Below are 14,159 nucleotides of genomic sequence, written 5' to 3' on the forward strand. Positions count from 1 at the left end.
TACTCAATGGTTGATCTTGTTTTGTATTAATAAGAGATATTTTGTAAACAATAGTGAAATATTTAACATTTTTTCTGCTGTTGATGATCATAGAAATTTAGCACAAGGTGCGTATTTTTCCAGTTAGCCATCAGGCTGTTGGATTTTATAGAAAGTTGTATAGTAAGTTTTATACAAAACTAAATTTTCGGTATTAATTTTGAAATATATTTTGTTCTATGTTAAAGTGCAAATTTGTACAACTTTAATTTATCTGCTTCCTTATTTACCAACAGATCAACTGAAATGCTGGCCCAGTTTTCCACCGTAATGATTATGTATGCAAATGCGTCAACACTTCAGTACGGGAGTTGCCAGTTGCCAGTATTCCCCCCCCGGCAGTCGTCCCCCGACTGCTTAACTGCTGGTCGGCATTTGGTAGACAGCTAAGCTCGTACATATATATAGAAATAAATATTAATGGATTCAATTGTTGTTGTCGTTGCTGTTTGCCACTCTTGTCCAATGTTTGCTTTATTTTTTATATTTTTTGTTGTTCTCGTCTTTTTATTTGCTTTTTTATCAGCCTGTTTCCATATGGAATATTGAGGGAGCATATACAAATATACATACTCTGTGAGTAGTTGGAAGCCGTACTCGTCAAAATGAATTGCCAATATAAATATTGAATACACTCAAATATTCGAGAGTTTCTTTTGTTGGGTGTTATATTCTAAGTAAATGTAGGTGCTGTTCTTAGTTTCCTGTTGCAGTGTGTTTCATATTCGTACAGTCAGTCAGCAACATAGTTATTTATTCATTTGCTTTAGCTAATTCTAATGCATTTTTTGTTTATTTTTTTGTTTGTGTAGTGACGGGCTCTATGGGCCATTACTTCTCCAATTCCGACAATAGGTGGATCTGGGACGTGGACATGGATGGTGCGTTCTATGCCTCGATGGATGCTGCTCTATTGTGAAGTTGTAAATATGGTACAGCATTAATATTGGTATAATTCAAGACATATCAATTCTATCAATTTATATTTACGCGTGTATTCCGCTTATAGACAGTTTAATTGGTTTTTATTAGATTTCTGCACATACTTTCAATAAAAACCGTATATATGCTTATATTTCATTCCATCTATTTAATTTCGTTTAGTTGTTAATTGCCTTTCATTGAATTGCCTGCCAATTTTCGTTTATTTTACTCCATTTCCAATGTTCGTTGACAATAAAATTGTCAATTTCAGACTATAATTTTATCAATGGGTAGATTACGTAGAAAGTGTATATCACTCACGCATCTATAAATGTTGGCGCTTTTGTTCTGACTTCAGTGCATTAATTATAATAATAATTTACTTTTTTTGTAAGTAACCCGTATCTGTATAGTTACAATACATTATAATCATATTTATTGATCATAAATATTATGTTTCGATGTTATGAGCAATTAAAACTTATATTCCAGGGTATTTTTCAGACATCTCCGAGTCTTCGTTACTGTCTGGTTGACAACAGAATCCAAATATGCCACATCAAAATTCGATGTAGATTCTCACTGTAAATATTGTCGTGCGTAGTTTTTGCTGCGCCATTTGTGACGTCATTGTTTTATGGAACAACTAACACAAATCAACACTGTCATTTATTGAATTGTCTATATTTAAGTACATGGCGCCTGTCTAATAACTCAGTTATAGGCAGGAAGTTATTACATATTTATAGTTTAATATTTATAGCAGTAAGAAACAGAACAGAACTCAACAGAAATTCGGACTTTGGACAATTATTGGCCAAGATACAACAGTTTCAATTTGGAAACAGAAACAGATATAGGAGTGTGCTGGCAGCAATTAAAATGGGATTATCGAATGTTATTTTTATGACAAGCTAAAATTCTTTGCATGCCAATATTTTATTTCTAGTGTGTCGAGTTGTGAGAATGTCTAATAATAACATTATTATTATAAAGTAAAATATTATTATTAAACTTACTTACCGCGACTTACTCGATCTATTGTGCCCCCTTCCATCATCCCCAGTTCCCTCTGAAATTCAAAACATGCATCCCTAGGATGCTATGCCTTCTTCTAGTTAAGGCGACACATTCTGCTGGGATGTGCATCGAGGATTCCTCCTCTCTTTCACAACACCTGCACAGATCGCTACTATATATACCTAGTTTAGTTAGGTGACTTCTTAGTCTACAGTGTCCTGTCAATAGACCGGTGAGTATCCTAAGGCTGTTCTTTCCCATGGTTATAGCTTGCTTAAATAATAACATCATAGGGCTTAGTGATAGTAATCTGAAATCTAATTAGATTTGTTGTTGCCAAAAATCGATCAAAAATAAGTATTTCTTGAAAAGGCAGTTTATTGATTGAATAGTGCTGAGAAAATGGCAGCTGCATGCATAATTTTGACGTATTTAATACTCGCTGATAAACATATTAATCTGTTATAGAACTAACAGCAGTCAAAAACTGTGCGAATATCGCAAATAAAATAGCGAAATTTTACTTATCTGTATCAACCACTTAATAAATAATAAAAGCATTTAATTTGAGGTTTTTCAAACCAAAGATATTTTTATTTATTGAAATTAATCATAAATCAGTTTTATATGTGAAACTAATAAAAATTAAGCTCGCATAATATACGATAACATATTAATAAAAGGCCAAAATATTTGTTGATGACCCAATGAAAAAATACATATTTCAAAATTGTATATGTAATTTCTTTCGAGTGTTTATAAGTATTATGGTATGTTAGACGCACACATTGTATTTAGCTATTTATAATTTTTAATATACTTTGAAATAAATGTGTATATAAGTATGTATAAGTATGCATACATATATACATATATGTATATATATATACATATATATATATATATATTTCATTATTCAATGTTTTCAATAAAACAGTCAGACAATTTTCATTAAAATAAATAAACGCGTTTTCGTACGCCGCTGCTTAAACCGGCATAGTATATTTTCAATATGTTATGCGCTGAGCCACTTAATTTTTGACAAATAGTATGCATAATTTTATAATTGTATACATATATTTCGATTATTATAAATAATAAATATATATATATAAATGCTAATATATCATTTTAAGTTGCATGGATATTTTAAATAGTTTGTTAGACAACATCTGCATCTGCATAAAAGTTGTTGCTATTCACTCAGTAAATAGTGTAAATAGTGTAGTACAGTGTAATGGCGCCTCCTCCTTGTAAAAAAATTAAAAAACACTTAAAGCAAATTGACAGACAATCTGTTGCCGCTGAGCTCATTTTAAAGTAATTATCATACGTATCTATCGATTGTTTTTGTTTGTAGATAAACGATTCATTCAATTTTAAATAGTATTTTCGTTTTTACGTTTTTTTTTTTAGTTTTCTTTTTGTACTACTTGGGAAGCCTCTAGTTTTGATATTAGACAACTATATACTGATAGTGTTGGCGTTTCATTGGTTTAATTGTACAGTTTGTTTTGGGGGTCAAAGACCTTGACATAGACATTGACATTGATTAAAGTAAGGTTAGGTATAATCGAAGTTAGATTAGTTTAGGCATAGGTAAGTTCGCATTGGACAAATTCTGTCAACCCTGTTGTAAGTGTTTTAAAAACATCGGTTTTGATTATGTTCTTGACAATACAATACTCATATTTTTATATGCATAGATATATTTAATTTTCTTTCTCAAATTCAAAAATTGCATTTGACATTGACTCTTTTGTTTTTTCATTAAATTCAATATTTTGTAATTTTCTTGTATTTATTTATTTCTATTTGCAAACTTGGGCAACGATAAATTTATTGGGAATTTTAGTTTCTCTTCGAATAGGGTTACCAATAAAAATGGAAAGCTCAGCTTAAAAGCTTTTATTTTCTTTTCTCGCTCTCTCTTTTCCAATTATCCTTTATCTCTCTCTCTCTCTCTCTCTCTCTCTCTCTCTCTTTCTCGTTGGCTTGTTCTACTTAAGTATCGTTCGGGCCCTTTAGTAGAACTTCTCGCCATAATAGCTGGGACCACGTTCGCCCACCGGTTCGTTCATGTACTGGCTCTGGTTAACCGAACGCTTCTTCTTGGCCACCATGAATCGCTTGGAGGAGCCAAAGCCTGAAAAGTGAGTGAATGGAATATAGCAATCAGTATATAGTTTCACTTACTATGCTCAAGGATACACTTACGGCTGTTGCTGGCAACGTATTTCTGTGGGCGTGGCACATACTCATACTTGGGCACAACCTGCGCGTCCACGGGCACGCCATAATAGTCCACCAGAGCGGGTGACGCCTGTTGTTGCTGTTGCTGCTGTAGGGGCGCATCCACCCAGCTGCCAGCAGGCACATAATCCAGTTCCTCAGCGTCTACAAGGGGCACAGAAACAGCGCTATCCACATCACTCTCCTTGCGTGCTCGCTCACCGGCTTCAACCAGGGCAACGAGGGCTAGCATATCAGCTGGTGTCAGTTTGGTGGCGTCACGCTTAAGACTGTGCAAGGAAGGGAGAAAGCAATGAAAGTTACTTGGTTATTATTATGGCAGTTGTGTGGCTCATACATTTTTTAAATAAGTTAAATTATATGTGTATGCAATCGAGAATATAAAATTTCAACTATCCTTTAAGATTTGCTTGCCTTCCAAAATGTACACAAGGGATTTCTTTTAAAAGAAACATATTTACCTAAAAACAATTGAAAACTTTCTGCAAAAAGAACTCTCAATTAAAGCCCCCTAAACAATTATATTTTATATGACTTTGTTTGCTTTTATTTAGTCATTTATTCGCCTAAAGGTTCCCCAGTACTCTCATCAGCTAAGCAAATAATTTGAAGATATTTGAATATGTGTAAGCTTTAAAATTGTATAATGTAAAATATTTCTATGGTATTTAAGATAAAATTCAGACATACCGCATATCTCCATAGCGACGATACTTGTTCAGATTGATATTCTCGCTGGGAGCATTAGCAGCAGCCGCATTATAGTAGATGCCACGCTTGTTGCGCTCATCCAGGTTGTAATTGCGATTGGCATAGGTAAGTGGCACCGACAGCGGAATACTCTCTAGATAGGCCTCAGCATTCAGCAGATTCTGTAGATTATCATAGGCCTTGCTGCGACCAGTTTGTGAGTTGACTGCGATAAGATAGACATTCTAGTTAAAGCGAGAATTTGAATTATGAAAATGGTACTTACCATGTCGCTCTGGCACATAGTCATCCAGTTCCTGCATTTCCCGCTCATTGTTATAGTTATTATAGCCGTTATAGTTGATGGGCGCAGCGGGCTCATAATCATCGGTCCAAACACCGCTGGGCACATCGCTGCTATAATCGTTAACCGGAACGGCCATATACGGATTATACTCATAGTTAATGCCACGCTTGCGCATTGTGGAGCTGGCCACCGCTTCCTCCAGAGCCGTCGGCTCACTCTGCACCATCTGATTGCTATGGGTGGCAGCGGCGACAGCAGCAAGTATCTCATCATTGCTTGGTAGGGCATAGATACCACCTAGAGGCTGCTGCTGCTGCTGCGACTGTTCGCCGTTGGGGACGCTGCGGGCCGGTGAGTTGCTAAAAGTAGCGGGCACAATTTCCGGACTTGACTTTTTATCGGCTGATGGGACTATGGTCGCACTGGATGCCGTCACATCCTCCCCTCGTTTCACTGAAATAGAAAATTAAATGTAATTTGTTGTTGCGTGCTTTTAGGCGTCGCTGCGAATTTCAATTTATGTGGCTGCTTGATTCAATAAAACGGCGGAGGCCAAATGCAATTAGCCAAGCTGGCCACCATAATTTGTTTCATATTCTCTCCTTCTCTACCTTTTTTTTTATTATCGCCAGCATTGCTAATTGCTATTAGCGCTGTCAAAGTCATGTTTATGCAATATCAGTTGAGTTGGTTTATTCCCCCTCCCCCATAACAACTAATACCCATTGACATCATTATCCCTAATCATATTTGCTGTAGCGACAGCGTTGCGGAAACGCTAATTGAATTGACTTAGCTGGACCTGATAATCCAGCAATTAAAGTTGAGTTAACACTTGGCAAAACTAACTACCAACTGCCATGCGAAAATGGTCATGAGTAACGCACATGTCCATCGCCCCAAGCCCCAAACGGTTATCAGACATATCAGAAGTGTTTTATATTCAATTTTTTTTCTATGGGACAACTCGATTAACGCTCCACATTTTTATGGGGATTTTCCTGTGACCTGGTTTATCTTTTCAGCACACCATATTGTTGAGAGGTGTTTTCAATTGATTTTTATGATAACAATTTGTGCAATCGGAGTGTCAAGTGGTAAACAATTGATGAACAATGATTTATTTGCTTGTACATACTACGCTCAGTAATAAAAATTGCGTAAATATGCTTGATCATTGTGCATTTGGAAAGACCAGCGATAAAAACCCATATTTATCTGCCTAAAAATTCCAAACTATATGTCATTACTAAACCGATTGCAATGGAATGGAAATTCCTTTATCATTTTGAATGAAATATTAATACATTTAATTCCTCAGAAATTTTTATTTCAAACTTATTGATTTGTCTTGGACTACATTATTAACTCGTTTGAGTGAAAGCTGCATGCGATATTAATACATTTCCAATAAATATATATTGGGCTAATAAGCTTTTAGGTACATTGTGGCCTTCATTTAAAGTAACCCAGTTTCCATAAGCATTTTATTATGGTGCCCGTTGTCAGCAACTTGACCATATGTTTGCCTTGTCAAATGCTGCTAAGAGCTCCGTCATGAGCCTTGAGCCTTGGCTAAATGTGTACAACATGAAACAAGAAAGTAAGAGAAAAAAAAACAAGAACATATGTACATATATACATAAAAAATGAATTCGTTCCCTGCCCAGTTTCGTCTGGATGTCCTCCGGCGAGAAAAATTGTGCACTGGGAGGCAGCAGTGCTAGCGGGGCATACATAAATAAATAAAACAGGCAACTAAATTATATGCGCTGACGTTTGCTGACGTCGTCCTACGCGTTGTCATTGTCCTCGAGTGTTGTTTTTGTTGTCGCTCCTAACATGAAAATATTCAGTGAACTGTAAAAATATCAACAAGTTGTTTGCTCTTCAATTTTTGCCACACACACACTCACACACATAAAACACAAACGCACACACGCACAGTTGTGCACAGAGTTGTGATTGCGGTGGCCTGTGGCTGGAGGCCCTTGTTCTCGTGGTTGGCCAGGGCTAGCAGCTGCTCTGAATAACAAGAATCAAGCTCAAGCAAGTTGGCAACAACACAATTAACGTCCGCAGGCATTTCGGCCTGAAAATAACTTAATAATAATGGCATATGGAAACTTTGCGACATCAAAATGAAAATATGGCCAGCCAAAGCCAACTTTACTTTGCGGTCAACCATGGCGTTGACTTTGCAATTGACAAGCTTCAATGATTATTTTCTGAAACCACAACGGCTACTTTCGCAACAATCAAAGACAAGGCGTATATATATTTAAATATGTATTTATTATATTGATATATAAATACATAAAGAATGTCCCGCTGCTGCTGTAAAAAGCAAGAAATATGCGACAACGCCTCAGATATTTGAGCTCTATTGGCGACTTGACGGCAAACAAAAATGTGTTGCATACTTTTAAGCGAGCCTTGAAAATGTTAAGCAAACCAACACAAAGAAAGGCAAATGGCGTCAGGGCAACAACGAAAACAAAAAAACAACACAGCAAAAAGCAAACGGCAAAAACGGCTGCTCCACTCAAAGTCTAAAAATAGAAATGAAATCGCGCCCACATACATACACACACACACACACACATACATACACACAGTGACACACACACGCCCCACTTGCATACCAAGGAGGCTGTCCGCCATTTTGTGCAGCAGCCGCCCACGCATTGCGTAGGTGTGTGTACACGTATTAACATACGTGTGTGTGTGTGTGTTTGTATGTGTGTATATCCATATCCATTTGTATTATGACTCGCAATGATTGTAATGTTACAATAAGCCAGCTCGCCGAGCAGTGCAAAGCAGCAACATCAACAACACCCAACTACAACTACAACATTGACAACAACAATGACAGCACCAAAAAATATCTTTTGCCTAAAGTCGACTGAGTTACAAGCTGCTTGCTGCTTGCTGCTGCTCACCAGCTGTCGAGCTGCCTCTGCGGCAAAAACACCTACGCAATTTCCTGCAAGCCCAACAGCGGAAAATGGAAAGCGGGCGGGATATTGCGATAGGTGGGGCAAAACGGAGATGAGAGCACAGACAGGATGCTAGGTGGTCCGTTGCCTTCTGGTTTTTAAACGCGCGCGTGGGCGTTTTGCTTAATGTGCTCAACTTACAAGTTTCTTACAGACACACACACATACAAATATGCATATGTACAGTAAATCACAACTAAGCTGAATTGAGTTTTATACAATTTTTAGTTTACATATAAAATTGGCATAAAATGCGTTCAAAATTGATTTAATACTCGTATGCTTGCCACACTGAAGATCAACGCCCGATTCACCAGTTTGAACTCGAAAAGAAATATGAAAATCAGCTGTACTTTTATAATATGGAAATCAATTTTTGTGTACAGTACTTTATTACTGATATTATAAAATTAAAATTACATATTCATTATGTTTTTTCCACAATCTGAAAATCGTTGTCTCTTAAAGGTATAATAATAATAAATTAAAATATGTATGCTGGTTTTAAAAAAAAAACGTTGTCTCTTAAAGGTATTTTTATTAATTCATTATTTTTTTTTAAATGAAGTAAAATCTTTTAAAATTTTTTTTAAAAAATTAGAGAACATACTTCTTTTTTTTTTAATATGTATGTTTGATTTAAAAGCAGTCTTTTAAAATGTATGAAAAAAGATGACAAAAAATATATTTATAATTTTTTTGCAATCTTCCACTTTAAATATTTGTAGATATAAATATATTTAGTTTTGAAGCATATATCTGTTTAATATATTTTTTGATATCAAGCTCTTGTCAACTATTTACATTGTGAAAACTGCTATTCGAGAACATTTGCACTTAAATCGGAATCATGTTTTGGAGATATAACATAATAAAACACAATTTTAGACTTCTTAAATCTTAGCGCTTCTGTTGAATAAAAAATCAATCGAAACTTATTTGTAAACTAAAGCTTGCGATGTGAACCGCTGTGGCCTGCACAAAAATACAGAATTGCACACTTTAGTGAGTATTTACTGTACACTTATGCGGCACTCACTTACAATACCGTGGGGCCATGGGACGTGTGTCCATTTTTCAAACATGAAATTTTCGAATGACCTTTAGCATTAACTACAAGTTGGCCTGACGTAGGCTACTCTAACACACACACACACATAAACAGACACATTTACATACATATAACAAGACCCACGCACTCGGAAAAATTGAACTTTAACACTCACCTGCCGGCAATTCCCGTTGCTGCTGTTGCAACTGTTGTTGCTGTTGCTGTTGCAGCTTGTTGTTCGCATTGGTGGATAGCTCCGTATTCTGGGCGAGCACAGATGCTGGCACCGCTGCCGCCAGTTCAACAAATAGCAGCAGCAGTCCCAGCCCCAAGCAATGCCCATTTCCGGCCGCTGACAATGACAATGGCAACTGCATTATTCCCGAAACGCACACACACAAATAACAAATACACAAGGCACACAGACAAACTAAGTGGGTTTGCTCAGTGTCCCAATTATGGGTCTGATCAGGTTTGACCCTTTTTGTTGTTTGCTATTTGCTGCTTCTTCAACTGTTTGGCCCGTTGGGGTTCAGAGTACAGGCTGCTTGTTGGCTGCTTTGCTCCGCGTGCTGTGATGGTTCTGAATGAACTGTCTGCTTACTGGCGTAGTGCAACAGTTTTTAATGTTCCATCGCCCCAAATTCCGTTTGCAGACACGGCCAGCGCAGCAACATCTGTCTATCTCTGTCTCTGTCTGCACACAGAAACCACCATCTACGTCATTGTCATTGATAAGAATTGCGGCCGTCTGCAAAACTCAGAACGAATCCAACTGCCTGCTTACGTATTTAGCTCCACAGAGCCTGGCCAACTTGGAGTCGCATTGCGCCTGCTCCATGTCTGCACAGCACAATTATTATGCCCCTCTCATATCAGAAATTTTGTGAAAACTGTTGCCCTCTGCTAATGCCTAATGGAGTTGTCTTCTCTGGTTCCATTTGTGAACTCGATAAACGCATTACGAGTTTATTTGTGACGCTATTTAGTAATGAACATTGTATGAACTGAGCTACCTTAACGGAATTCCACAACTTTGTCAAAAGCAAGACGGCCTTTTGCAAACGATTTGACTTCTAAATGAATTAATTTAACATTTTTGAATTTAATTGAATTGATTTGTCGAATATAATACATGTTTATTTATACGTTGTTTAATTGTAATAAATATTTGTTATAATCTTTACATATTGTAAGTCTCAAGGCTTCTAAGGTAAGTTTATTTCGTTTATTTGAACTTAGAATTTAGTTTTGGGTTAGAACAAATCGCATTCAATTTTAATTAGGTTAATTTTCGTCGTCCTGTTTTTGTTTTGTTTTGTTTTGTTGTCGGTAAAGTGTGTTGTATGTTACAGTTGCAGCATGTCCCATTGATTTAAAAGTTTAGACTACAATTTGTCAGCTAGTCGAAGGAAATCATTGCCAATTTATAGTTAGTATAATTAGACCGTTCTCAGAGAACAGAGCGAAACGCATTGCTTTTTGTATGTGTCCTGTGTGTGTTAAAATAAGGATGTGGATTAACCATAAGGCGTGACTAATGGGGGACTTCAAGTCCCGATCTCCACTACTTTGCATTGTCGAGCACCTGCACAATGTGTTTGGAGACCAGAGCGGTGGCCTCTGTTGCATTTGGTATGAGAAATCGATCCATGTCGGTGATGAGCAGACCATCGCCATCGGGAAATCCGTATTTGAATGTGATCAAATCGCGATGTCGCTTCTTGGCTGTGATCTTTACAATGCTCGCCAGCGGTCTTCGGACCATTATCTGCGCCTGACCACGTCCCAATTCGCGCAACACCACCAGATGTGTGGGCGTTATTATCAGATGGCTATCGTACATATAGCCATTTATATGGACATCCTGACACTTGAACGCATTGATGATGTCCGCCGTCTTGAAATATTGATTAAGATTGACAATTTCCTTCGTATCGCCGGCCGGCTGAGGCGCATCACGTTCATCTCCATCGTAGGCATCCTCGTTCTCATCGTCAATACTGAAGACGGGCGCCACATTCCGATAACGTTTCCCGTTGCGCTCCTTGGCGCTCACATGACGCTCCTGGGCGGGCAACGATTGGGCTCCGTTGCTGGAAGCGCCGCCGGCGTTGGGTGCACCATTTGCACCACTCGGATTCACAATGATGTCCATCAGACGTCCCTTGACCTCGGCCGATTTGGACTTCATGGCTGCGGAGAACTTACTAAACAGATCGGAGGAGGACGGCGTAGTCGCTGGCGCTTTCAGCGGCACGGTCTTTGACTGTGGACATGGAATAGCGATTAGTCACAGGTTTAAATCTGACCAAGGAACACATCCTCAAACATATTAAACTTAACTTATTTGTAACTGGTTAAAGCAAATCAACAATTTTTAAAAAGGGACATTCAAAATTTAGGCAATTCTAAGTTGCAAATAAGCCTAGATTAATAAATCAAATTTAATGAAAAATATTGTTTTATATATATTTTTTATATAGAAATATTTTTAGATTTTGGATTCAAAACGTCTTGGATTACTACTACTTTGTGTAGAGATTTTATTTTATTGGGTATTGGCAAAATGGAAAATTTTGATTATAAATCTGAGTTATACTGCTTAGATGAACTGAGAAAGGGACAAGGCTATAAGGACATAGCTCATTTGCGTTTCGATAATATAATTATACAAATTACCTGCTTCACATTGTGCTGCTGACAGACGAGACACTTGCTGACGCTGTGATCCTCGAGGCAATCGGCCATGTGATCGCCAAAATAGTCGTGGATGGAGGCGTAGCCACCGGTGAGCAAGGACACGTAGTGTGTGTTCTTTTGCAGGAATGAGGCCACCACCATATGCGTGTACTGATCCTCCTCGACACGGCCGCTGCCCATGAAACACAAATGCTCACCGCCCGCATTTGAATTTACCTCAATGGCCTGTTTCTGGGCGGTGAGCAGACCCTGAACAGCTGTTGCGAATGCCAACGGCTCCTGCAGCATCAGATTGCAGTCGAGATGGAATGCCGTTGACAAATGGCCGGCATTATACTGTTCAGCTGGACGACAATCGACGAGAAAGAATCGAACGGCATCTGGCACTGGGAATTCGGTGGCAGAATTCTCTACCAGTTCGTAGACGGAAACAGGCAGGCAAAGAGCCTGTGATACTTTATTGGACTCCTCCTGGCTGCGCGGCGAATCGTTCTGTTTGCCATAAAGCGCCTTCAGATAGTCCGTCTTGAAGGATGAGGGTGTTTTCAGCGCATAGTATTGGGCGAGTGAGCAAAAATCTGGAACATCATCCACCTCCAAAGCGCACGGCATATTGATGAGAAATTTCATAATGTCCTCCTTGGATGACGTCTTCATTGCCATTATCTGATCGCGTCCATTGATCAGTATGATCAGAGCCAAAAAGAAGACCATAAATGGGTCGGCATTCTGAAAATATAAATCCCACATGGCGATAATCACAGATAAACTGCTGCAGTTGGCAAACAGTGATTGGAACCATGTCAGCGAATATAGATCGGGTGTTATCTTCTTCGTATCCAGCACGGTGCACAGCTCCGGATCATGGTAGAGCAGCAGCAAACGAAATACGTGGAAGACATTGCCCTTGGGCTTGCAACCCTTTGGTATATAAGTGTCCCTGATAGCCTCAAAGAGATTGAACGTATCGGAGCGATTCAGTTTGAGAGCGAAGAGCGGCAGGAGTAGTTCAATCCAACCGTTCTCTGGCTCATATTGTAGATTACGATTCTTGCAATAGAATGTCATTATCGATTCTAGATCGGAGACAACGGACACTTTGTCCTCCTCATCGTTGCCCATGCGTTCCACAATCCGTTTGCAATCCTCACGCAATTGACTTTGAAATGGAAGATCGTAGATCTCATTGAAGAGCGACATCTGATCGCTTTTGTGCCGCACATCGAGGCACACCTGCCACACATCCGGACGCAGTGCCTCCGGTAACTGCTTCCCCTGACATATCCCATAAACCTCATTCACCGTGCAGTCATCCAACAGCGCCGATTCCAGCTCAATTATCCTGCATACAAAAAGATCTTATTTATTTTTCTTTTATTTTTTCTAAATGTAATACAATTTTTATTTAAATGAGTTAAGTCCCAAGTAAATCGTTTCATGTCAATTTAAAGCAAAGATTTTGAAGCCAGAAGTTAAAGAGAAATGGAGTGAGTGTAACAGAAATGCGAAAGCTTCGGTCAACTGATCAGTGAACTCTCAAAGCTTTCTTTCATTCACACTCACATTCAGAACTGGTAATGCGTTTGTTTGCGCTGCTTTCAACGTGTCCAATTAGCACAGCTGTTGCTGATAAGACAAAAGCTGTTCACCGTCTTCTTCCACTATCTGGCTCTCTATCTATCGCAACGGTATGTCACCCAACAGCCCCACGGCAAGGCCAATCAGACACATAGTCCTCAATAACAATTCTCAATAAAGAGCTTTTTACAATAATTGATGACATTACATAGGACTGACGCGGCGTTGTTGCCGACGTCGACTGTTAAGCTGAAACTGCAGATGCGACTGCGACTGATTTTGTCAATGTTTATTTACCACATATTCTCCTCCATGGCCGACACGCTACATATACAGTTGTTTTGCAAGGTTGCTGCCGATTTTAATGCTTCAGTTTCTTTTATTGCACACTTTTTAGCTGCTGCAACGTACTTTTGTGCATTTTTGGCACGTTATTAATGTAGAACTTTGTTAATATTCGCCAAAAAAAATTGCTCTACCATGAGTTAATGTTTTTTTATTGGAAGTATCTGTGGTGGCATGTCGATAAATATTTGTGCAACACAACAAGAGTGCTGCCAACTGTTTGCGTGTTGCCGTCTCGCTGTGAATG

The 14,159-nt window shown here is 38.5% G+C and overlaps 2 protein-coding genes across 3 annotated transcripts; both read right to left on the reverse strand.

Moving 5' to 3' along the window:
• Window positions 1–3,105: 3,105 nt before the first annotated feature.
• LOC6562874 lies at window positions 3,106–9,875 on the reverse strand. The gene is made up of 5 exons (XM_001988416.3): window positions 9,462–9,875; window positions 5,213–5,686; window positions 4,927–5,152; window positions 4,201–4,505; window positions 3,106–4,129 (listed from the first exon to the last, which is right to left on the reverse strand). The coding sequence occupies exons 1-5, from the start codon at window positions 9,661–9,663 to the stop codon at window positions 4,008–4,010; spliced, it is 1,329 nt and encodes a 442-aa protein (XP_001988452.1). The 5' UTR covers window positions 9,664–9,875; the 3' UTR covers window positions 3,106–4,007.
• Window positions 9,876–10,500: 625 nt separating this feature from the next.
• LOC6562873 (TBC1 domain family member 23) lies at window positions 10,501–14,100 on the reverse strand. 2 transcript variants are annotated; one of them, XM_001988415.2, is made up of 3 exons: window positions 13,865–14,100; window positions 11,969–13,331; window positions 10,501–11,555 (listed from the first exon to the last, which is right to left on the reverse strand). In XM_001988415.2, the coding sequence occupies exons 1-3, from the start codon at window positions 13,879–13,881 to the stop codon at window positions 10,854–10,856; spliced, it is 2,082 nt and encodes a 693-aa protein (XP_001988451.1). In that variant the 5' UTR covers window positions 13,882–14,100; the 3' UTR covers window positions 10,501–10,853. The 2 variants fall into 2 exon arrangements, with proteins under 2 accessions (XP_001988451.1, XP_032592553.1); XM_032736662.2 differs by lacking the exon at window positions 13,865–14,100 and adding an exon at window positions 13,553–13,702.
• Window positions 14,101–14,159: the final 59 nt, after the last annotated feature.

Source organism: Drosophila grimshawi, unplaced genomic scaffold (assembly GCF_018153295.1).
Source record: "Drosophila grimshawi isolate 15287-2541.00 unplaced genomic scaffold, ASM1815329v1 contig_1377, whole genome shotgun sequence".
In the NCBI taxonomy this organism is placed as follows: domain Eukaryota; kingdom Metazoa; phylum Arthropoda; class Insecta; order Diptera; family Drosophilidae; genus Drosophila; species Drosophila grimshawi.